The 26,033-nt window shown below is 43.9% G+C and overlaps 1 protein-coding gene across 2 annotated transcripts in view; it reads left to right on the top strand.

Annotated features, from left to right (window-relative positions):
• Window positions 1-26,033, top strand: part of NWD2 (NACHT and WD repeat domain containing 2) — a 298,741-nt gene that overhangs the window by 106,222 nt on the left and 166,486 nt on the right. Inside the window, exons 1-2 of one of the 2 annotated variants that reach the window (XM_077279925.1) lie at window positions 8,189-8,277; window positions 13,542-13,630. In XM_077279925.1, the coding sequence (XP_077136040.1) occupies window positions 13,619-13,630 (12 nt within the window). In that variant the 5' untranslated portion in view covers window positions 8,189-8,277; window positions 13,542-13,618. Of the gene's footprint in view, window positions 1-8,188; window positions 8,278-13,541; window positions 13,631-26,033 lie in introns of those variants that run through there. The other variant, XM_077279924.1, reaches the window with a different exon arrangement.

Below are 26,033 nucleotides of genomic sequence, written 5' to 3'. Positions count from 1 at the left end.
GACTCTGTGTGCCCTGATTCGTCCTGCTGCTTTTGCTGACTGTACCGGTGTCTGTTTATTCCCTTCTTCCCTTCCCCACTCTGTGTTCCCCTTTCGTGTTTGGATTTTCTGGTACCTGACTTGGCTTGGAATCTGACCTGCTGTTTTTTTTCTTGCCTTTGGCATATCTGCTCCTGACCGGTATTGACCCATTTGGCTTGTTTTTGACTTTGTGCTTGATTATTCCTTTGGTACTGCTCTACAGACTAATATCGACCCGGCTTGTTTACTATTCCGCTGCCACCTGGTGGTGGCCTCGCTGCTGCGCTGCAGGTCTGCTCCTGCTGTGTGCAGTCCTCTCTCCACTCTATTGCCATCTAATGGAGCTGCATCTACCTGCATAGCAGCAGCGTGACAATATCATAGATCGTGTGGAGAATAACTTTTCTTCACTTGACAGTCTCTTTCAACATTAAAAAAAGGATATTGGTTATTTTGGGCAATATGTAAAAAAATGTAGCAAAAAAGACAGTTGTAAGCACAAAGTAAAAACAAAACCATTAACCCTTACAATATATATCTGTGTCAGGTCCATCATTATTTTTGCCACCACTACTCCTACAGAATATAATATGTCATGAGTTATCACTGGATAAACAGTCCAGCATCATTGTGGGGTCTTTCATCTCTGTGTCCTTTATCGTCACCATTTGCCGTAGATTAATCCAGCAGCTCAGTTCACGGACAGAGTGTTACTTTTTTGAGACATACTTTAATTAAAACATTCCCACACACACATACAGACTGAGTTAAGAAACAGTCTCTGTGTAGCTATTAATGATCAGAACATTTTCCTGGCAAATGTCTCAGTTGTTTTGGGAATACTTGTCCCTCGCTGCCTTCTATAGTGTCACATTCATCATCCGTCATATTAGTCTGGAGAGAAATAGATAGCGAAAATTCATTCTGAAAAATACACTACCAAAATAGGAATCTTATAGTCTTGTGTGTATTTGTTTATACGGTCTGAAAGCTGCGTGCAGATAAATTGCCATCAATTGCTAAGCTGGGAGGTTTTAGCAATAATCATTCTACCATTCTATATGGCAAGAAAAGGGGGGTTTGCTCTGTATCAGAAAGTACAGATCTCAGGTCTCTCTGATGAGCAATGAAAGGAATCATCCATAGAATTGTAATAATATCTATAGTACATAAGTAGAAATGATTAACTTAGACCCCTCGATATGTAGTTCTGTAGTTATGAACAGTTCTCCAGATTTGACAAAGAATTTAATTACGTAGCAATACAACACGTTAGTTATTTTAGTAGCATGATGATTGGTGCGTCTCGGAACCACTAGCTCGGAATATCGACAATATATTCTAACATCTTGAAAAGTGATCAGTTGGTAGAATTTATGGTGGTCCGATCTTGATCATAAGCTTTTATACTGGCTTTAAAATAAGTACCGGTAATGGTAAAATTAGGTGTGCTTGGTACCACCCTTTCTATACTTTGAACTAATTGGAGGAAAACACTACATTCACAATTTCATTAAAAAATTATAAAATATTAGTGATCCATTGGGAATTAAGAAAAAAATTAAAAGTACATGACATTGTCTTATAGTTTATTGACGTGTTTTGGTATCTCTGCAGCCACTCTGACAGTGGCATTTAATACGCACCAGCATGGGGACTTGTCATTCCATGCGTCCATCGACACACCCTTAACATGATCGCCGATCACCGATGGTTTGCTATGACAGCTGAGGGGTCTACTGAAGATCCCCCTGTTTGTCATTGCAAAGCTTCTTTGAAATCCTACCTGTGGCCGGACTTCATAGGAGACCGTGAATTTTACTGTATGCAGCCATGCTGTGGAATTTCTGTATAAAGCACAAGCGATCAGACGGTCGCAGCTTCCAAAAATATGAAAATAATTTAAAAAAATGTAAAAGTTCAGATCACCCCCTTTTTTCCCCATTAAAAATATTGATATTTAAAAAAAAACGTGGTATCGCCACTTGCAGAAAAAACTGGAAGCGAAACACCTTTTTTGAGCTATGCAATTCTACACAAAATGTTGTGACAAGTGATCAAAGCATCACATCTATCCCAGAATGATATCAATAAAAACGTTACCTCATCCAGCGAAAAATAAGCTTCAGAACCCAAAATAATTATTTTTTGCAAACTTCTGATTTTTTTTCACCATTAAGATAATAAAAAAACTGGACGTGTTGGTATCGCCGTTATTGATAAGCAGAATCATATTGTGAAGTCCGTTTTACCACAAAATGTAGAATTGTGGGTTTTTTTTACAATTTCTCCCCACTGGGAAAAGTTTTCCTATTCTTCAGTACACTATGTGATAAAATGAAAGGTGTCATTCAAAAGTACAACTTGTCATGCAAAAAACAAGCCCTCGTATGTCTATGTGGACACAAGAATAAAAGAATTATGAGTCTGGGAAGAAGGGGAACAAAAAACAAAAATGCAAAAACGGAAATTGGCCCCATTGTAAAGGTGTTAAAACATAAGACTCTGTCCTTCACCTCTCCAAACAACTCTACTTCCCCACCCTAATCACCTCACTGTCCAACAATCCTGAAAGGCTCTTTTACACTTTTCACTCCCTCCTCACTCCTAAAGTGCAGAGCCCTTTCACCAACCTCAGTGTTGACGATCTGGCCTATTACTTCAAAGAAACAATTGACCATATCCGATAGGAAATTTTCTTCCAATATCCTAATATCGTACATCCTCTTCCCTCCTGCACTTCATCAAGTTCACTTGCCTTCTTTGAGCCAGTCATAGAAGAAGAAGTTCACAAGATTCCTAGCTTCTTCCAGCCCTACTTCCTGCACCATTGACCCTATTCCCCCTTACCTCCTCCATTCCCTCTCCCTGGCTGTCACTGTACATTTAACTAAAATATTAAACCTTTCACTGTTTTTTGCAGTATTGTTCCTTTCATCTTTAAAACACGCCATTAGAGATCCATTACTAAAAAAAACTATCCCTTGACCAGATCCCTTCATCTTTAAATTCCTGGATCGCTTGGTGCACTCTCATCTAATCCACTGTCTTTCAAATAACTTCTTGACTTTTTACAATCAGGTTTCGACTGTTTACAATCTACAGAAACTGCCATTACTAAGGTTTCTAATTATCTACTAACAGCTACAGTACAGACCAAAAGTTTAGACACACCTCATTTAAAGATTTTTCATGACTATGAAAATTGTACATTCACACTGAAGGCATCAAAACTATGAATTAACACATGTGGAATTATATACTTAACAAAAAAGTGTGAAACAACTGAAATTATGTCTTATATTCTAGGTTCTTTAAAGTAGCCACCTTTTACTTTGATGACTGCTGTGCACACTCTTGGCATTCTCTTGATGAGCTTCAAGAGGAAGTCACTGGGAATGGTCTTCCAACAATCTTGAAGGAGTTCCCAGAGATGCTTAGCACTTGTTGGCCCTTTTGCCTTCACTCTGCGGTCCAGCTCACCCTAAACTATCTCGATTGGGTTCAGGTCTGGTGACTGTGGAGGCCAAGTCATCTGGCGTAGCACCCCATCACTCTCCTTCTTGGTCAAATAGCCCTTACACAGCCTGGAAGTGTGTTTGGGGTCATTGTCCTGTTGAAAAATAAATGATGGTCCAACTAAACGCAAACCGGATGGAATAGCATGCCGCTGCAAGATGCTGTGGTAGCCATGCTGATTCAGTATGCCTTCAATTTTGAATAAATCCCCAACAGTGTTGCCAGCAAAGCACCCCCACACCATCACACCTCCTCCTCCATGCTTCACGGTGAGAACCAGGCATGTAGAGTCCATCCGTTCACCTTTTCTGCATCGCACAAAGACACGGTGGTTGGAACCGAAGATCTCAAATTTGGACTAATCAGACCAAAGCAGAGATTTCCACTGGTCTAATGTCCATTCCTTGTGTTCTTTAGCCCAAACAAGTCTCTTCTGCTTGTTGCCTTTCCTTAGCAGTGGTTTCCTAGCAGCTATTTTACCATGAAGGCCTGCTGCACAAAGTCTCCTCTTAACAGTTGTTGTAGAGATGTGTCTGCTGCTGGAACTCTGCTGTGTGGCATTGATCTGGTCTCTAATCTGAGCTACTCTTGGTCTTCCTTTCCTGGGGCGGTCCTCATGTGTGCCAGTTTCTTTGTAGCGCTTGATGGTTTTTGCCACTGCACTTGGGGACACTTTCAAAGTTTTCCCAATTTTTCGGACTGATTGACCTTCATTTCTTAAAGTAATGATGGCCACTCGTTTTTCTTTACTTAGCTGCTTTTTTCTTGCCATAATACAAATTCTAACAGTCTATTCAGTAGGACTATCAGCTGTGTATCCACCAGACTTCTGCTCAACACAACTGATGGTCCCAACCCTATTTATAAGGCAAGAAATCCCACTTATTAAACCTGACAGGGCACATCTGTGAAGTGAAAACTATTTCCGGTGACTACCTCTTGAAGCTCATCAAGAGAATGTCAAGAGTGTGCAAGAAGGCTTATTTGCCATGCAATGCTCCTCTGGGAAATATAATATGCAAATTGCCTCTTCAGAGAAAAAGACTTAAACTCTATAACGCCACCTGTTGGAAGCAGCTTTTATCCTAAGTCATATTGCATGACTCTTTAAAGGGTTGATTGTGACTTGTAGGATCGCTGCTTCCAACAGGTGGCGCTATAGAGTTTAAGTCCTCTTTCTCTCTGAAGAGGCAATTTGCATATTATATTTCCCAGAAGAGCATTGCACGGCGAATAAGCCTCCTTACCTTGACAAGCCAGAGCTGGTATGTCACTCTCCATAAGGAGAAATGTTGCCCCTTGGACCCCAGTCCAGAGCCTCTCATCTAGCCAAATTAGTTCTCATGCTTTGCACTGACGAGGGCCAACAGCCCGAAACACCGTGTCTGCGAATTGAGATACTGATATGGCTTTTATCCTAAGTCATATTGCACGACTCGTTAAAGGGTTGATTGTGACTTGTAGGATCGCTACTTCCAACAGGTGGCGCTATAGAGTTTAAGTCCTCTTTGTCTCTGAAGAGGCAATTTGCATAAGAGTGTGCAAAGCAGTCATCAAAGTAAAAGGTGACTACTTTGGAAAACATAGAATATAAGACATAATTTCAGTTGTTTCACACTTTTTTGTTAAGTATATAATTCCACATGTGTTAATTCATAGTTTTGATGCCTTCAGTGTGAATGTACAATTTTCTTAGTCATGAAAATACAGAAAAATCTTTAAATGAGAAGGTGTGTCCAAACTTTTGTTCTGTACTGTAAATCTAACAGTCACTACTGGATCACCAGCTCCTCACTGTCAAGGATATTACTCTTTTGGTTCTCCTTGTACCTCTCTGACCACTCCTTCACTGTATCATTTGCTGGCTCTTCTCTGTTTTCTGTGCACTGCTTATATTGGACAAAACGTCAGCAGATTCTGTTTTCAGTACCATGTATATGCTGATGACACCCAATTAAACACATCTTCTCCTGACATCACGCCTGCATTACTAAAAAATATCAGTGTCTCTTACATTATCTCCTCAGTCTATCTAAAACTGAATATGTCAAAACCTGAACTCCTTGTGTTTTTATTTCCTCTAATAACCTACCTATGACCAATCTTGCAATTTCTACGGGTGGTTCTACTGTAAGGCTGGGTTCACACTACGTTATGGGCGTCCGTTAGACGGATTACGTTACACAGCGGCATAAACACGGTGTAACGTTGTCTTTAATGGCCGCCATTAATTCCTATGTCGGACGCATCACTAGCACCTGCCCACAATGGGCGTGCGCTAGGTATGTGCTGTCATTGAGTGACGGACCCTGAGACGCGGGCTGCAGCGTTTCCGGGTCCGTCACTGCTAGCGCAGATAGAGCTAGCAGATGCTCCATCTGCGCTAGTGTGCTGCCATACCGGAATTACGTTTACAGCAGCCCGTTACCGTATGTGTTGAACGGGCTGCTGTAAACGTAATGTGAACCCAGCCTAACTCTAAAGCAGCAAGCTTACTGTTTTGGGATTATATTCGACTCTTTCCTCCGTGTCATGTATCTGATCATTTACTTGTTCATGCCACCTGCATCTCAAAAACATCTCTAGAATTTGACCTTTTCTTATCGTTGACTGCAGAAAACTTTCACTTCACTTTGATTCATTCTCATGTGGACTACTGCAACCAATGTTGGACTGGGGTGCCAAGGGCCCACCAGTAACAATGACTTTGGGGGACCCACTTTTTATCTGCATATAAATATTACACTACCCTCATTCACAAATTTACCTATATATCTATATAATATTAAAGTGAGCAGTTTGGTTAATGAATGATGAGATGCTGTTCTTTTCTGTACAGAGTAAATCATGTGAATTATGCCAAGTACTACCCATATAGTAGGGTTGGGGGCTTGTATCCGCACAGGGGCCCACCGGGGGATTCCCCTGTTCCCCTATGAGGCAGTCGGAGCCTGACTGTAACTCTCTACTAATTTTGTCTGCCTTTACTAAACTCTCCCCTATTCAATCTATCCTGAATGTAGCAGTCAGGGTCATATTTCTGTCCAGGTGCCACACCGATGCCTCCACTCTGTGCCAGTTATTACACTGGTAGCCCATCCACTACACAGTTCAGTGTAAACTAATCACTTTCACCCACTAAGATCTCGACAGTTCTGCATCTTCTCTTCATGTCTGTCTACCATCTTACCCATGATTTCAATTCCGCTAGTGACCTAGGACTAGCATCCTCTATAATCTCAACATCTCATGTCAATCTCTAGAACTTCTCTCCATCAGTTGTCAGGAATGCACTAGTAAGGACAAATCAGTAAATTCACAGTATTTACAAAGTAATGCCCCTATTTATTATATTACTAGCTGAATTATATACAACTACAGATAGGCAAACCCAAATGGTAAAGTTCAGGGTCCGTGCATGGTCCCCGAATACGGACTTCTCCCGGGAGTCCGTAAGTTACCCAGGGGTCACTAACCCCGTAATCAAAAGTAGGAAAGTCACCCACAGAAAAAAAGTCCTTTAACTTAAATAAACACACAAAGTCCTTTATTTGAAATTAAAACTCCCTGTCCCTCTTTTCCCATTAATTAAAAAAAAATAAGAAAGCAAATTATACTCACTTTTCCGTCGATAATCCATTAAGCCATTGTCCCACGACGATCCAGATGGTTATTGAGCAGTGACATCAATGATGCGACCTCTCATCACGCCAGCTGGAACACACTTGGCTGAGTGTGAGAATGCGCCTTAATGTGTGAGCGGCGGTAACCTTAATGGCGTCTCACTGCAGATGCCTTCTCATGCTCATCTTAGTGTGTTCCGGATGTCTTGGTGAGAGGTTGCATCACTGATGTTACCACTCACCAAACCATCCAGAGCGTCGTGGGACATGATCTTAATGGATGATGGGCATATAGGTGAGTACAACTTTGCTTTTTGGTTGAATAAGTGGGTAAAAGAGGGTTGAGGAGTTTTTATTGCAAATAAAGTACTTTGTGTGTTTATTTTAATAAAAGTACTTGACTTTGTGTCTTTATTACATTTACCTATGAGGTTAGTAATGAGGGTGTCTAATAGACACCTGTCCATTACAAACCCCTGGGCTTGATGTCAGCAAACATAAAAAAAGCTGACATGAACCCCAAAACTATTACCACACTTGCCACCACACCAGGGCAAGTGGGAAGAGATTAGCAAAGCTCCAGAATTGGCAAATCTAATGGATGCGCCTTTTCTGGTGCGGCTGCTGGCTGCTATATTTGGGCTGGGGAGGGCCAATATCCATGGCCCCTTTCCAATCTGAGAATACCAGCCTCCAGCCTGTCTGCTTTAGCTTGGCTGGTTATCAAAAAATGTGGGGACCCCATGCCGTTTTTTTTAACTTATCTATATATATAATTGTCTAAGGGTTTTTCCGTCTGTCTGTCTGTCTGTCTGTCTTTCTGTCTGTCTGTCTGTCTTTCTGTCTGTCTGTCTGTCCTGGAAATCCCGTGTCTCTGATTGGTCGAGGCCGCTAGGCCTTGACCAATCAGCGACGGGCACAGTATCGACGTAGATGTCATAATGGTTGCCTAGGCGACGATGATGTCATAAAGGTATACTACGGGGACATGCATATTCTAGAATACCCGATGTGTTAGAATCGGGCCACAATCTAGTTTATAATAACCAGCACAGGCATGACAAGACACCGTGGGAAACGCCGGATGTTTGGGCCTCCCATTTATTTGAATGAGGTCAGGGTTCAAGCTTGAATTCAGTTACCATTCTGGTACCCGAACTGAACTTTTTTTAAAGTTTGTCTGAACTCAACTAACCAAAACAACATTGTGTCTGCCCATCACTATACATGACAAACACTTTTTATGTCACACCTATTTCCTAGATAGATTCTAAACTTGGTATATTTTCTCTTGGTATTCCTCTTGGTATATGTTGAATTTTGTGCTACTGTGAAATGTCTTATATTGTTTGTACATGTTCCTTCTGTATTGTAAAGTGCTATGGAATATGTTTGTGCAATAGCAAAAAAATATTGTTGTTGTTATTATTATTATTATTATTATTATTATTGTGGTTGACCAACATGTCTGTAAAAAAAATGACCATCAGTGATTTGTTGATGAGCTGTCCAGAAAAAAAAATTAAGTTAGCAAACCTGACTCGTGCATTAGGTTATTATTGTCTGATACCATCCTTGACTGCTAATATTCGCCTGCACAGAGGAGCATAGAATGGAGAATGTTCATGTATCAAGTAAGCATAGTTGTAAGGAAAGCTCTATGAGTGCTGTAGATATGGTATTTGTAACTGTAACCAGTATAAATGGCACAAACAAATTTAAAAAGAGGGCAATAAAACGTTCTGTTATATCCTCCACCAGCGTCAGACTGGAGCACCTTGGGCCCACCAGAGAAAATCATTCTTTGGGCCCACTATGTAGCTACATAGAAATAAATTCAAGACCATCAATTATGTGGTAAAACAGGCTAATATCAGGGTATAATATAAGGTAGTACACGTCTTAATTATGTAGCAGGGGTTATGGTAGCCCCCTCATAGAATATAAAGTAGCCCCCCCTCATAGAATATAATGTAGCCTCTCTCATGGAATATAATGCAGCCCCCCTCATAGGGTATAATACAGCGCCCCACAAAATATGATGCAAACCCCTCAAAAGGTATAAGGCAACTCCCCATAGAATATACTGTAGCCCCCTCATACGGCATAATGCAGCTCCCCTCATATAGTATGATGTAGCCCCTGAGAGAATAATGCAGCCCCCCACATATAATGTAATGCAGCCACTACACAGTATATAATGTAGCCCCCTCAGAGTATAATGCAAGCCCCTCAAAAGGCAGCCCCCCATAGAATATACTGTAGCCCCCTCATAGAGCATAATTCAGCTCCCCCATATAGTATGATGTAACCTCCTGAGAGAATAATGCATCCCCCACATATAATATAATGCAGCCCTTCCACAGAATATAATGTAGCTCCCTCATAGGATATAATGCAGCCCCCCTGAAAGGGTATAATGCAGCCCCCTTCACCACCATCGTTCTCCCCCTCCACCCCATCATTGTACTCATCACCACCTCCATCATTGCCTTCTCACCCACCTCCATCATTGCCTCCTCCCCCACCACCATTGTCCTTTCCACCACTACCATCTTTGTCCTTTACAGCACAACCATCATTGCTTTCTCCCCTACCACCATCATCATTGCCCATTCCATTACCTCCATCATTGCCTCCCCCACCATCATCATCATTGTTTTTTCCACCACAACCATCATTGCCTTCTCCCCACCACCCCATCATTGTCCCTTCCACCACCTCCATCATTGCCTCCCCCACCCCATCATCATTGCCTCCCCCCACCATCATTGCCTTCTCCCCCACTACCCCATCATTGCCCATTCCACCACCTCCATCATTGCCTCCCCACCACCATTATCATTGCCTCCCCCACCACCACCATCATCACCTTTCTCACCACCATCATTGCCTCCACCACCATCATCAGTGCCTCCACCACCATCATCATTGCCTCCCCCCACCAACACCATCATTGCCTCCCCCACCACCATCATTGCCTCTCCCCACCACCATCATTGCCTTCTCCCACACCACCCCATCACCCACATCATTGCCAATCTCCAATATCTCCAATACACACACAAACAACACCACTATCACACATACAGAACCACGCACAGACAGCACCGCATCACTCTCTCACACACACACACAAAGCACTGCACCACATACACGCAGGCAGGCAGAGACACACACACACTCACCTCTCCGCACATTCCCAGCAGCCGCAGCACATCCCGGCAGCTCCCTCTCTGAAACAGCCGCGCTGAATAATAACGTCATCCAGCCGCACAGACAGGAAGTGCTGGGCAGGCGGGCAGGAAGGAGGACGGCATCGGATCCCTGCAGCTCCGCTCCAGTCGCAAGCTGTAGGGATCGCAATCAGGGTTCACTGCCCTTTAGGGCCCACCTCCGGGGCCCCGATTCAGAAGCATCGGCGGGCAGTGTTAGCCTCAGCCTGCGGCTCATGCTGCCCACTATTAAAGTGAAATGGTATTCACTCCTCTACACGCCTATGGGGGCGTGGGAAAGCGTGAATATTCATTTCTCTTTAGCAGCGGGGACAGGCTCCTTGACTCAGGGGCCCCATAGCAGCTGGGTGTTGCCGCTATTAGTGACACGCCACTGAATGGGGGTGCCTCTGGAGCAGTGGGGGACCTATGCAGCTGCTGGCTTATATGCGAGCAGGTGTCAATGCCTGGGCCCAGGTTCTCTGGGGGGCCAGTACGACCCTGACCTCCGCATACCAGATGAGGCTATTCCCAATTTCCTAGTTGAATTGGACTGCAATAAGTAAATCTCTGAAAACTCTGATACTGAAATTATTTGCCAATTCTGACACATACAGCACCATCTACTTATAGCAGACTCTTATTTTAGGGGCTCATCTACACAACTGATTTTCTTGGACGAGTGCTCCCTGTGGTTTTCACGTATAACACTCAAACGTATGATACTCTATGGGCCTGTGCACATATCTGATTTTTTGGTTTGCGGAAAAATTCTGTGACATTTCGGATTTTTATCCTAGTGTCAGATTAAAAAATCAGCAATACAAGTCTGTGAAAAACATCTGGGTCCGTGAAAAACATCGACTGCACTCAGAAGACGTTCCAGTAAAGTCTGATTTTCATTAACAGAATGGAGAAGGTGGAGAAACTCCACATCTGAGAGAAACTGATGCCAATCTGATCAAACTCTGATTACAGTCTAATCAGAAAAATCATCATAGTCGCCTGGTATCCGGTGCGATCGGTGAGATCAGACGACGCTTATGAGACTTGTAGTCAGCAGCCACTGTGTAGCGCGTTTTAAATAAATACGTTTAAAAAGAAATGTTGTGGGGTCCCCCTTCATTTTCCTAACCACCTGGGAGAAAGCTGAAAGCTGGGGGCTGATGTTAATATTCTGGGAAGGTGCCAAGGGCCATAAAGGTTTCCAGGCTATTAACAGTAGCTCACAGCTGTTTGCTTAGCCTTTACTGGTTATTATAGGGGGCCACACTAAAAATTATAAGAGGTCCACCCTACGTATATTTACTAACCAGCAAAGGCTAAATAGACAGCTGCGGGCTGATATTAATAGCCTGGGGAGGGGCTATGGATATTGGCCCCCTTCCAGGCTAAGAACATCAGCCCTCAGCTGCTCCAGAAATGGCACGTCCATTAGATGCGCCAAATCTGGCGCTTGGCCTCTGCTCTTCCTACTTTCTCTGGTGCAGTGCAAGTGGGGTAATAGTTGTAAAGTTAATGTCAGTTGTTTTATGTCCACTGACATTAAGCCCAGCAGTTAGTAATGGAGAGACGTCTTTAAAACACCCCTATTACTAACCTCATAGTCAAAAAATCAAAATAAAAAAAGGAAAGTTATACACACCTTTCCACCGATAATCCATTAATGTCCCACGACAATCCGGATGGTTTCGTGAGTATCAGTGATGCGACAACTCACCATGCCAGCTGGAGCACACTGATAACTGCTGTCTGTGACGGGCGGTAACCGTAATGACATCACTGCCGGTCACATGCAGCCGCATTATAACGCTCAGCTCAATAAAACTATTGTGTTTTAGTTAAAGGATTTTACTTTGTCCATGCACTCTAATGGATTATCGGCGGAAAGGTGTGTATAGTTTTCCTTTTTTATTTTTATTTTTTGGGTGAATAAATGGGAAAAAGAGGGTCGGGGAGTGTTTATTTCAATTTAAGGACTTTTCTCTGTGTGTTTATTTCAATTAAAATACTTTACTCTGTCTGAATTTTTATTAAGTTTGACTATGGGGTTAGTAATGGGGGTATCTTATAGATTCCTTTTCATTATTAACCCCTGGGCTTGATGTCAGCGGACATAAAACAGCTGACAACCCCACAACTATTACCCCACTTGCCACTGCACTAGGGCAAGTGGAAAGAGCGTGTCAGATTTGGCGCATCTAATGGATTTGCCATTTCAGGGGAGACTGTGTGCTGATATTCTTAGTCTTGGAGGGGGCCAATATCCACGGCAACTGACTTAGCTATCAATATCAGCCTGCAGCTGTCTGTTTAGCCTTTGTTTGTTAGTAAATATAGGGAGGACATGACATCATTTTTTGGGGGGTCCCCCCATAATAACCAGTAATGGCAAAGCAAACAGTTGTGAACTGATATTAATAGCCAGGGAACCTTTATGGCTATTGGCCCCTTCTCAGAATATTAACATCAGCCCTCAGCTGTCGGCTTTCCCTCAGCTGGTTATAAAAATTAAGGGGTGACCCCATGCCATTTTATTTAATTATTTAAACAATAAATACAGGTGCAGAAAAATAGGCATGCAAAGCACTGATTAGGAACACTGACATATTTCTATCTTTGTATCATCTATCATGTTCCTCATTGCTATGTATCTTTATCTTTAAACATCTTCTATCTATATAATGGTCTAAGGTACTTCCGTCTGTTTGTCTGTCTGTTTGTCTGTAACGGAAATCCCGCATCGCTGGTTGGACACGGTTAACTGATGTCACCGGTACTGTTTTTTCCAGTACAGGAGTCACCTGGATGGGTGCAGTGGGCCTAAGACATAGTTGAACACTTGGGCAGATATTGATGTATTCTAAATCCTATGCAAATTGCATTACAGCAACATGCAAAAATATGATTTCATTTTGTAGGATTAGATTATTCAAATTAGTTAAAAGCTGCCAGGATTATTTTCTCGTGTCCTTCAAAGCTGCAAAAGAATTTGATTTTTCCATCACTTTATATCCTCTGTACTCCAAGAGAAATTAGTTGTATTTCATACTGGTTTCTTTTACTGTGGCCTTTTTCATCTTGCACAATTTTGTCTTAATGCTATTATTTTTATTTTTAATTTAGAATTATTTTTAATGTTCTTTTTTTATGCTTTATGCAGATACAGAAGCAGAGAGGAATGCCCTAAGAGAGCAGGTGTACCCGAAGCTGAGAGAATTCTGTAGAGAAAACTATAATATGGAATTTCAGGTAAAGTACTTAGCACATACTGTATACGAATCTAAACACCTCTTAAGAAAGTGGAAGCGAGTGATTGTGCCAGCTAAGACTTTGAAGCTGTGCTGCAGTTCTCCAAACTTTTAGCAAAAATGCATAGGTCCCAAGTCATTAAGCAGTATAACCTAAAATACTGGCATCAGCTTTGTTTTGGTCAGCTCCACCAACATTTTGAAAAATGGGCAAACTTAAGTCTAGATGGAGGGTAGCCAAGCCATGCCTGACAAATTTCTGAAGATTTATGGTACAAAAATGTGAAGTAGATTAGGTCAGAAATGTCCGGCAGCTCTTGGTTGGACTAATATATCTAGCAGACGCACATGATAGTTGCAAGAGGTGCCAAAGTCATTAAGAGATGGAGATGCCCCAAAGACATTAGTCAAATATATTTTTCGTTGAAAAATCTTTTTCGCTGGAAGATCTTCAAAGTCTAGAGTCCCGATTCATCACAGCTTTGTAAAGTTGCTACATTTTTGTGCAATGCAAATTCATGATAAACTGTGATGTTCGTTAAGCCAGAGATCTTACTCCAATGCGTGACTGCAGTAATATTTCTTACGTGGTGCAGAGAAGCCCCCACCAGAAGATTAATGAATCAGGAGCATCTGACTCCAACACACTCCCACATCACACAGGTGTGAACATCTCCGGTCTTGATGAATTGGGGCCATAATCTTGAAGGCTTCTTTGATGATTGCTGGTCTTGAATTCTCTTTCTGTATTCTTCTGCAATTGTAACCCGCAAGTCATAGCACTGGTTCTGATAAGAACAGATATTACTGAGAAATATTTAATATGTGGTCACATTATGTATTAAAGAGGTTACCCACTACCTGGACAACCTCTTTTTAGATAAAGCAGTCCACCATATGAAATGAAAACACCATACACTCCCCTCCTGTACTGGCGCTGTTCCAGTAATGTTGGCGGCTGGTCTGTAACTTGTTATGTAACATGAGCCCTGTAACCAATTAGTAGTCGCTAATGGGCTGCTGCATGCTCACTACTTCTGTATGTCCAAGGCTCATCCGAAGGTAAGAGCTTTGGACAACATGAAGAATTGAGAATGCTGCAGCCATTAGCAGCTGCCGATTGGCTGGAGGGCACATATGGCAAAACAATGTCACGCGGGATCCAGGAGACTTGATTACTGGAGCGGTGCCAGTACAAGAGGTGAGTATATGGTGTTTTTATTTTACAAGGGGATTACTTAATTTAAAAAGGTGTTGTCCAGGTAATTTATTAGACATTCTGGCAGGAATGGGGTTCCCACAGAGCGCCAGTTCATTGCTCATCTGAGGGGTAATGTTTCCTGTTGTGGGGAATCTAAGCTGGCAAAAGAAGTCATGTAGACCAGACAATATTCCTTAGCATCTTAGCTTTCTTTTTGTCTCTTTAGTGCCAACTATTAAGCGTAGCTATGTTTTAAATTAATGTGTGACTCTTTAACATATCTCGCCACTAGGGTTGAGCGAAACGGGTCGATCATTTTCAAAAGTCGCCGACTTTTGGCTAAGTCGGCGTCTCATGAAACCCGATCCGACCCCTGTGCTTGTCGGCCATGCGGTACGCGACTTTCGCGCCAAAGTCGCGTTTCAATGACGCGAAAAGCGCCATTTCTCAGCCAATGAAGGTGAACGCAGAGTGTGGGCAGCGTGATGACATAGATCCTGGTCCCCACCATCTTAGAGAAGGGCATTGCAGTGATTGGCTTGCTGTCTGCGGCGTCACAGGGGCTATAAAGGGGCGTTCCCGCCGACCGCCATCTTACTGCTGCTGATCTGAGCTTAGGGACAGGTTGCTGCCGCTTCGTCAGAAGCAGGGAGAGCGTTAGGCAGGGTCCACTAACCACCAAACCGCTTGTGCTGCAGCGATTTCCACTGTCCAACACCACCTTCGGTGTGCAGGGACTGTGGAAGCTATTTTTTTTTTTTTTTCCCCTCAGCGCTGTAGCTCATTGGGCTGCCCTAGAAGGCTCCATGATAGCTGTATTGCTGTGTGTACGCCACTGTGGAAACCAACTGCTTTTTTCAAAGCACATATCCTCTTGTTCCTTCCTTTCTGCACAGCTATCTTTTTTGTTTGTCCACACTTTTTATTTAATTTGTGCATCAGTCCACTCCTATTGCTGCCTGCCATACCTGGCTTACATTACTGCAGGGAGATAGTAATTGTAGGACAGTTTTTTTTTTTGTTTTTGTTTTTTTGTGGGAGATTAAGATTGGCATTTCTGCTACAGTGCCATCCCTGTGTGTGCCATCTCTCACTGAGTGGGCCATAGAAAGCCTATTTATTTTTTCCGTGATTTGTGTTCTAAATTCTACCTCAACACAAAAACACTACATCAATCAGTGGGAGAAAAATATTGCCCTCAGTCAGGGCTTGTGTGCCACTGCTGTGTGTGCTATCTCTCATTCAGTGGGCTATAGCAAGCCTATTTTTTTATTTTTTTTTTTTAATATTATTTGGTTTCTAAAGTCTCCCTGAAAAAAAAAAAAAAACCTAAAAAAACAGTGGGAGAGTAATATTGCCCTTTCAGCTTGTGTGCCAGTCTTGACTCCTGGGTGTGCCACCTCTCTCCCTCTCATTCAGTGGGCCATAGAAAGCCTATTTATTTTTTTTTTTAAATATTATTGGGTTTCTAAAGTCTCCCTTAAAAAACAAAAAATACATAAAAAAACAGTGGTAGAGTAATATTGCCCTTTCAGCTTGTGTGCCAGGCTTGACTCCTGGGTGTGCCACCTCTCTCCCTCTCATTCAGTGGGCCATAGAAAGCCTATTTATTTATTTTTTTAAATATTATTGGGTTTCTAAAGTCTCCCTTAAAAAACAAAAAATACATAAAAAAACAGTGGGAGAGTAATATTGCCCTTTCAGCTTGTGTGCCAGTCTTGACTCCTGGGTGTGCCACCTCTCTCTCTCATTCAGTGGGCCATAGAAAGGCTATTTTTTTTTTGGTTTTTTTAATATTATTTGGTTTCTAAAGTCTCCCTGAAAAAAAAAAAAAAAACATACAAAAAACAGTGGGAGAGTAATATTGCCCTTTCAGCTTGTGTGCCAGTCTTGACTCCTGGGTGTGCCACCTCTCTCCCTTTCATTCAGTGGGCCATAGAAAGCCTATTTATTTATTTTTTTAAATATTATTGGGTTTCTAAAGTCTCCCTTAAAAAACAAAAAATACATAAAAAAACAGTGGGAGAGTAATATTGCCCTTTCAGCTTGTGTGCCAGTCTTGACTCCTGGGTGTGCCACCTCTCTCTCTCATTCAGTGGGCCATAGAAAGGCTATTTTTTTTTTGGTTTTTTTAATATTATTTGGTTTCTAAAGTCTCCCTGAAAAAAAAAAAAAAAACATACAAAAAACAGTGGGAGAGTAATATTGCCCTTTCAGCTTGTGTGCCAGTCTTGACTCCTGGGTGTGCCACCTCTCTCCCTTTCATTCAGTGGGCCATAGAAAGCCTATTTATTTTTTTTTTTAAATATTATTGGGTTTCTAAAGTCTCCCTTAAAAAACAAAAAATACATAAAAAAACAGTGGGAGAGTAATATTGCCCTTTCAGCTTGTGTGCCAGTCTTGACTCCTGGGTGTGCCACCTCTCTCTCTCATTCAGTGGGCCATAGAAAGGCTATTTTTTTTTTGGTTTTTTTAATATTATTTGGTTTCTAAAGTCTCCCTGAAAAAAAAAAAAAAAACATACAAAAAACAGTGGGAGAGTAATATTGCCCTTTCAGCTTGTGTGCCAGTCTTGACTCCTGGGTGTGCCACCTCTCTCCCTTTCATTCAGTGGGCCATAGAAAGCCTATTTATTTATTTTTTTAAATATTATTGGGTTTCTAAAGTCTCCCTTAAAAAACAAAAAATACATAAAAAAACAGTGGGAGAGTAATATTGCCCTTTCAGCTTGTGTGCCAGTCTTGACTCCTGGGTGTGCCACCTCTCTCTCTCATTCAGTGGGCCATAGAAAGGCTATTTTTTTTTTGGTTTTTTTAATATTATTTGGTTTCTAAAGTCTCCCTGAAAAAAAAAAAAAAAACATACAAAAAACAGTGGGAGAGTAATATTGCCCTTTCAGCTTGTGTGCCAGTCTTGACTCCTGGGTGTGCCACCTCTCTCCCTTTCATTCAGTGGGCCATAGAAAGCCTATTTATTTATTTTTTTAAATATTATTGGGTTTCTAAAGTCTCCCTTAAAAAACAAAAAATACATAAAAAAACAGTGGGAGAGTAATATTGCCCTTTCAGCTTGTGTGCCAGTCTTGACTCCTGGGTGTGCCACCTCTCTCTCTCATTCAGTGGGCCATAGAAAGGCTATTTTTTTTTTGGTTTTTTTAATATTATTTGGTTTCTAAAGTCTCCCTGAGAAAAAAAAAAAAAAAAATTAGGTGGGAGATTAATATTGACATTAGTGCTTGAGTGACAGTCCTGCGTGTGTGTCATCTCTGTGATTTTGTGCCACAGAAAACAGAGTGTGTAACATTGTGCCTGATTTTCCTTGTGGTCTCACCAACCTGTTAAGGGATATTGAAATCATACTGAAGTTATAGCTCACCGTGTAAGTTGTTTGACAGCAACAAATAAAGTTACTTTGGTTAAGATTTTAAAACAATGAGGAAGTCTGGTGCAAGAGGTCGTCGTGGGCGTTCATTGTCAGCTGGTAATGATGGTAGTGGTAGTGGAGCATCAGGTGGTCGTGGGGATAAAAATATTCCACCTAAGTCTGGAGCTGTGGAGCCAGTTTCGTCGTCAGGCTACACAAGGCCTCGAACGCTCTCTTTTCTGGGAGTAGGAAAACCGCTTTTAAAGGCGGAGCAGCAACAGCAAGTTTTGGCTTACATTGCAGACTCAGCCTCTAGCTCTTTTGCCTCCTCTTCCGAAACTGGTAAATGTAAAAGCAGCGCGTCGCTTGTGGATGTTCACGGTCAGGGACAAGTCGCTTCCTTGTCCTCCTCAGCAAAAACTACAACAAGAGAGAAGGATGCAGCAGGCGACACAACGGGTCACTCCATGGAGCTCTTTACACATACCGTCCCTGGCTTAGAAAGTGAAACATTTAACAGGCCATGCCCATTACAAGTATATTCTGACATGGAGTGTACTGATGCACAGCCACAGCCAGAGTACTATGCTGCTCCTTTGACTCAGACCACCACATTGCCCTCTCAGGGTACAGATCCACAATCAGACCCTGATGAGACTATGTTGCCCCGCCACGAACGCTATACCACCGACCGACACAGTGACACAGAAGAAGTTGCACACGAGCTCGAAGAGGAGGTAATAGATGACCCAGTTATTGACCCCGATTGGCAGCCATTGGGGGAACAGGGTGCAGGCGGCAGTAGTTCAGAAGCGGAGGTGGAGGAGGGGCCGCAGCAGGCATCAACATCGCAACAGGTTCCATCTGCCGGGCCCGTATCTGGCCCAAAACGCGTGTCAAAGCCAAAATCTGTTGGAGCACAGCGTTGCCATCCGGTTAAAGCTCAGTCTGCAATCCCTGAAAAGGGATCCGAGTCTAGGAAGAGTGCAGTCTGGCATTTTTTTAAACAACATCCAACTGATCAGCGCAAAGTCATCTGTCAAAAATGTTCAACTAGCTTAAGCAGAGGTCAGAATCTGAAAAGTCTAAATACTAGTTGCATGCATAGACACTTAACCACCATGCATTTTCAAGCCTGGACTAACTACCAAACGTCCCTCAAGGTTGTAGCACCCTCGGCCAATGAAGCTAGTCAGCAACGCAACATCCCTTCCGTCACTGTAAGGCCACCATTTTCCGCACCACCGGCAGTATCTGTGCAGGTTTCTTTGCCAGCCAAAAGCAGTCAGGGTCAGGGAATCACCAGTTTTGTAGGAGGAAATATTGCATCTAGGGCACCGGCGGAAACAATACCGTCTCCAACCGTCTCTCAGTCTGCCATGTACACCGGCACACCCGAAAGTTCCACGATCTCCAGCTCTCCAGTCCAGCTCACCCTACATGAGACTCTGGTTAGAAAAAGGAAGTACTTATCCTCGCATCCGCGTACACAGTGTTTTAACGCCCACATAGCTAGACTAATCTCGTTAGAGATGATGCCCTACCGGTTAGTTGAAAGCGAAGCTTTCAAAGCCCTGATGGAGTACGCTGAACCACGATACGAGCTACCCAGTCGACACTTTTTTTCCAGAAAAGCCATCCCAGCCCTGCACCAGCATGTTAAACAGCGCATCGTCCATGCACTCAGGCAATCTGTGAGTACAAAGGTGCACCTGACTACAGATGCATGGACCAGTAGGCATGGCCAGGGACGTTATGTGTCCATCACGGCACACTGGGTGAATGTGGTGGATGCAGGGTCCACAGGTGACATCAATTTAGGGACAGTTGTGCCTAGCCCACGGTCTAGGAAACAGTTGGCTGTAGGCGTTCGCACCCCCTCCTCCTCCTCGTCCTCCTGCAGAAGCTACAGCTCTTCCACAGAACGCAGTCTGCCAACCACTCCATCGGCAGATGACACTGTTGCACACCAGTTGTCCCATTATGGGCCAGCTACTGCCAAGCGTCAGCAGGCTGTATTGGCTATGAAGTGCTTGGGCGACAACAGACACACCGCGGAAGTTCTGTCCGAGTTCTTGCAACAAGAAACACAGTCGTGGCTGGGCACAGTAGATCTTGAGGCAGGCAAGGTAGTGAGTGATAACGGAAGGAATTTCATGGCTGCCATCTCCCTTTCCCAACTGAAACACATTCCTTGCCTGGCTCACACCTTAAACCTGGTGGTGCAGTGCTTATTGAAAACTTATCCTGGGTTCTCCGACCTGCTCCTCAAAGTGCGTGCACTTTGCTCACATATCCGACGTTCGCCTGTACACGCCAGCCGTATGCAGACCTATCAGCGGTCTTTGAACCTTCCCCAGCATCGCCTAATCATAGACGTTGCAACAAGGTGGAACTCAACACTGCACATGCTTCAGAGACTGTGCGAACAGAGGCGTGCTGTTATTTATTTGTGGGAGGATACACGGGCAGGCAGTAGGATGGCAGACATGGAGTTGTCAGGTGTGCAGTGGTCTAAGATACAAGACATGTGTCAAGTCCTTCAGTGTTTTGAGGAATGCACACGGCTGGTTAGTGCAGACAACGCCGTAATAAGCATGAGCATCCCCCTAATGCGTCTGCTGATGCAAAGTTTGACGCACATAAAGGAGCAGGCGTCTGCACCAGAGGAAGAGGAAAGCCTTGATGACAGTCAGCCATTGTCTGGTCAGGGCAGTGTACAGGACGAGGTAGCGGGCGAAGAGGAGGTGGAGGACAAGGAGGATGATGGGGATGAGTATATTTTTAATGCCGAACCTTTCCCGGGGGCACAGGAAATTGGTTGCGTGTCACGGCCGGGTTCTGGTTTTTTGAGGGACACAAGTGTTGTGAATTTGCTTTTTGCTCCCTCTAGTGGTTACTAGTTTTTTGACTCTGGTTTTTCTGTCATTCCTTTTATCCGCACCTGGGTCGTTAGTTAGGGGTGTTGCTATATAAGCTCCCTGGACCTTCAGTTCTATGCCTGGCAACGTAGTTATCAGAGCTAGTCTGCTGTGCTCTTGTCTACTGATCCTGGTTCCAGTTATATCAGCTAAGTCTGCCTTTTGCTTTTTGCTATTTGTTTTGGTTTTGTATTTTTGTCCAGCTTGTTCCAAATCTATATCCTGACCTTTGCTGGAAGCTCTAGGGGGGCTGGTGTTCTCCCCCCGGACCGTTAGACGGTTCGGGGGTTCTTGAATTTCCAGTGTGGATTTTGATAGGGTTTTTGTTGACCATATAAGTTACCTTTCTTTATTCTGCTATTAGTAAGCGGGCCTCTCTGTGCTAAACCTGGTTCATTTCTGTGTTTGTCATTTCCTCTTACCTCACCGTCATTATTTGTGGGGGGCTTCTATCCAGCTTTGGGGTCCCCTTCTCTGGAGGCAAGAAAGGTCTTTGTTTTCCTCTACTAGGGGTAGCTAGATTCTCCGGCTGGCGCGTGTCATCTAGAATCAACGTAGGAATGATCCCCGGCTACTTCTAGTGTTGGCGTTAGGAGTAGATATATGGTCAACCCAGTTACCACTGCCCTATGAGCTGGATTTTTGTATTCTGCAGACTTCCACGTTCCTCTGAGACCCTCGCCATTGGGGTCATAACAGTTTGCCAGGCCCGTATTAAATGTTTAATGCATTGCAGAAGAGGGATTATAAGAAAGAAGATTCTGAGTTTTTTTTTTTTCTTTTTCCCCTTTACCTCAGAGTGGCTATGCTTGCTGCAGACATGAATGTCCAGACCTTGATTACAAGTGTGGACCAGCTGGCTACTCGTGTGCAGGGCATACAAGATTATGTTATCAGAAATCCTAGGTCAGAACCTAAAATACCGATTCCTGAACTGTTTTCCGGAGACAGGTTTAAGTTTAGGAATTTCGTGAATAATTGTAAATTGTTTTTGTCCCTGAGACCCTGTTCATCTGGAGATTCTGCTCAGCAAGTAAAAATTGTTATTTCGTTCTTACGGGGCGACCCTCAGGATTGGGCTTTTTCGCTGGCGCCAGGAGATCCGGCATTGGCTGATCTTGATGCGTTTTTTCTGGCGCTCGGTTTACTTTATGAGGAACCCAATCTTGAGATTCAGGCAGAAAAGGCCTTGCTGGCTATGTCTCAGGGGCAGGACGAGGCTGAAGTGTATTGCCAAAAATTTCGGAAATGGTCCGTGCTGACACATTGGAACGAGTGTGCACTGGCCGCTAATTTTAGAAATGGCCTTTCTGAAGCCATTAAGAATGTTATGGTGGGTTTTCCCATTCCCACAGGTCTGAATGATACTATGGCACTGGCTATTCAAATTGACCGGCGGTTGCGGGAGCGCAAAACCGCAAATTCCCTCATGGTGTTGTCTGAACAGACACCTAATTCGGTGCAATGTGATAGAAAAACCGCAAATTCCCTCATGGTGTTGTCTGAACAGACACCTGATTTAATGCAATGTGATAGAATCCTGACTAGAAATGAGCGGAAAATTCATAGACGCCGGAATGGCTTGTGCTACTACTGTGGTGATTCTACACATGTTATCTCAGCATGCTCTAAACGTATAGCTAAGGTTGTTAGTCCTGTCACCGTTGGTAATTTGCAACCTAAATTTATTCTGTCTGTAACTTTGATTTGCTCACTGTCATCTTATCCTGTCATGGCGTTTGTAGATTCAGGTGCTGCCCTGAGTCTCATGGATCTCTCATTTGCTAAGCGCTGTGGTTTTACTCTTGAACCATTAGAAAATCCTATTCCTCTTAGGGGTATTGATGCTACACCATTGGCAGCAAATAAACCGCAGTATTGGACACAGGTTACCATGTGCATGACTCCTGAACACCGCGAGGTGATACGTTTCCTGGTTTTACATAAAATGCATGATTTGGTTGTTTTAGGGCTGCCATGGTTACAGACCCATAATCCAGTCCTGGACTGGAAGGCTATGTCAGTCTCAAGTTGGGGCTGTCGTGGTATTCATGGGGATTCCCTGCCTGTGTCTATTGCTTCCTCTACGCCTTCGGAAGTTCCGGAGTATTTGTCTGATTATCAGGATGTCTTCAGTGAGTCTGAGTCCAGTGCACTGCCTCCTCATAGGGACTGTGACTGTGCTATAGATTTGATCCCAGGCAGTAAATTTCCTAAGGGAAGACTGTTTAATCTGTCGGTACCTGAACATACCGCTATGCGTTCATATATCAAGGAGTCTCTGGAGAAAGGACATATTCGTCCGTCTTCTTCCCCTCTTGGTGTGGGATTCTTTTTTGTGGCAAAAAAGGATGGATCTTTGAGACCTTGTATTGATTATCGGCTTTTAAATAAGATCACTGTCAAGTTTCAGTATCCTTTACCGCTGTTGTCTGACTTGTTTGCCCGGATTAAGGGTGCCAAGTGGTTCACCAAGATAGACCTTCGTGGTGCGTACAACCTTGTGCGCATTAAGCAAGGTGATGAATGGAAAACCGCATTCAATACGCCCGAAGGTCATTTTGAGTACTTGGTGATGCCTTTTGGGCTCTCCAATGCGCCTTCAGTTTTTCAGTCCTTTATGCATGACATTTTCCGGAAGTATCTGGATAAATTTTTGATTGTTTATCTGGATGATATTTTGGTTTTTTCTGATAATTGGGATTCGCATGTGGAGCAGGTCAGGTTGGTCTTTAAAATTTTGCGTGAAAATTCTTTGTTTGTCAAGGGCTCAAAGTGTCTCTTTGGTGTACAGAAGGTTCCCTTTTTGGGGTTCATTTTTTCCCCTTCTGCTGTGGAGATGGACCCAGTCAAGGTCCGAGCTATTCTTGATTGGACTCAGCCCTCGTCAGTTAAGAGTCTTCAGAAGTTCTTGGGCTTCGCTAACTTCTACCGTCGTTTTATCGCTAATTTTTCTAGCATTGTGAAACCTTTGACGGATATGACCAAGAAGGGCTCCGATGTAGCTAACTGGGCTCCTGCTGCCGTGGAGGCTTTCCAGGAGTTGAAACGCCGGTTTACTTCGGCGCCTGTTTTGTGCCAGCCTGACGTCTCACTTCCCTTTCAGGTTGAGGTGGATGCTTCGGAGATTGGGGCAGGGGCCGTTTTGTCGCAGAGAGGCCCTGGTTGCTCTGTTATGAAACCTTGTGCCTTTTTCTCTAGGAAGTTTTCGCCTGCCGAGCGAAATTATGATGTGGGCAATCGGGAGTTGTTGGCCATGAAATGGGCATTTGAGGAGTGGCGTCATTGGCTCGAGGGTGCTAAGCATCGTGTGGTGGTCTTGACTGATCACAAAAATCTGATGTATCTCGAGTCTGCTAAACGCCTTAATCCGAGACAGGCCCGCTGGTCATTGTTTTTCTCCCGCTTTGATTTTGTTGTCTCGTATTTACCAGGTTCAAAGAATGTGAAGGCCGATGCTCTTTCTAGGAGCTTTGTGCCTGATGCTCCTGGAGTCGCTGATCCTGTTGGTATTCTTAAAGATGGAGTTATCTTGTCAGCTATTTCTCCGGATCTGCGACGTGTGTTGCAGAGATTTCAGGCTGATAGGCCTGAGTCTTGTCCACCTGACAGACTGTTTGTCCCGGATAAGTGGACCAGCAGAGTCATTTCCGAGGTTCATTCCTCGGTGTTGGCAGGTCACCCGGGAATTTTTGGCACCAGAGATCTGGTGGCCAGGTCCTTTTGGTGGCCTTCCTTGTCAAGGGATGTGCGGTCATTTGTGCAGTCCTGTGGGACTTGTGCTCGAGCTAAGCCTTGCTGTTCTCGTGCCAGCGGTTTGCTCTTGCCCTTGCCTGTCCCGAAGAGACCTTGGACACATATCTCCATGGATTTCATTTCTGATCTTCCGCTATCTCAGGGCATGTCCGTTATCTGGGTGATATGTGATCGCTTTTCCAAGATGGTCCATTTGGTTCCTTTGCCTAAGCTGCCTTCCTCTTCCGATCTGGTTCCTGTGTTTTTTCAGAACGTGGTTCGTTTGCACGGCATCCCTGAGAATATTGTGTCAGACAGAGGATCCCAGTTCGTTTCCAGGTTCTGGCGATCCTTTTGTAGTAGGATGGGCATTGATTTGTCGTTTTCGTCTGCTTTCCATCCTCAGACTAATGGACAGACGGAGCGAACTAATCAGACTTTGGAGGCTTATTTGAGGTGTTTTGTCTCTGCTGATCAGGACGATTGGGTGACATTCTTGCCGTTGGCTGAGTTTGCCCTTAATAATCGGGCTAGTTCCGCCACCTTGGTTTCGCCTTTTTTCTGCAACTCTGGTTTCCATCCTCGTTTTTCTTCGGGTCATGTGGAGCCTTCTGACTGTCCTGGGGTGGATTCTGTGGTGGATAGGTTGCAGCAGATCTGGAATCATGTGGTGGACAACTTGAAATTGTCACAGGAGAAGGCTCAGCGCTTTGCCAACCGCCGCCGCGGTGTGGGTCCCCGACTACGCGTTGGGGATTTGGTATGGCTTTCTTCCCGCTTTGTTCCTATGAAGGTCTCCTCTCCCAAATTTAAACCTCGTTTTATTGGGCCTTACAAGATATTGGAAATCCTTAATCCTGTATCTTTTCGTCTGGATCTTCCTGTGTCGTTTGCTATTCACAATGTATTTCATAGGTCCTTGTTGCGGCGGTACATTGTGCCTGTAGTTCCTTCTGCTGAGCCTCCTGCTCCGGTGTTGGTTGAGGGCGAGTTGGAGTACGTGGTGGAGAAGATCTTGGATTCTCGCCTCTCCAGGCGGAGGCTTCAGTACCTGGTCAAGTGGAAGGGCTATGGTCAGGAGGATAATTCCTGGGTGGTCGCCTCTGATGTTCATGCGGCCGATTTAGTTCGTGCCTTTCATGCCGCTCATCCTGATCGCCCTGGTGGTCGTGGTGAGGGTTCGG

This window comes from Ranitomeya variabilis, chromosome 1 (assembly GCF_051348905.1).
Source record: "Ranitomeya variabilis isolate aRanVar5 chromosome 1, aRanVar5.hap1, whole genome shotgun sequence".
NCBI lineage: Eukaryota > Metazoa > Chordata > Amphibia > Anura > Dendrobatidae > Ranitomeya > Ranitomeya variabilis.
This window is presented reverse-complemented; position numbering and strand designations above follow the sequence as displayed.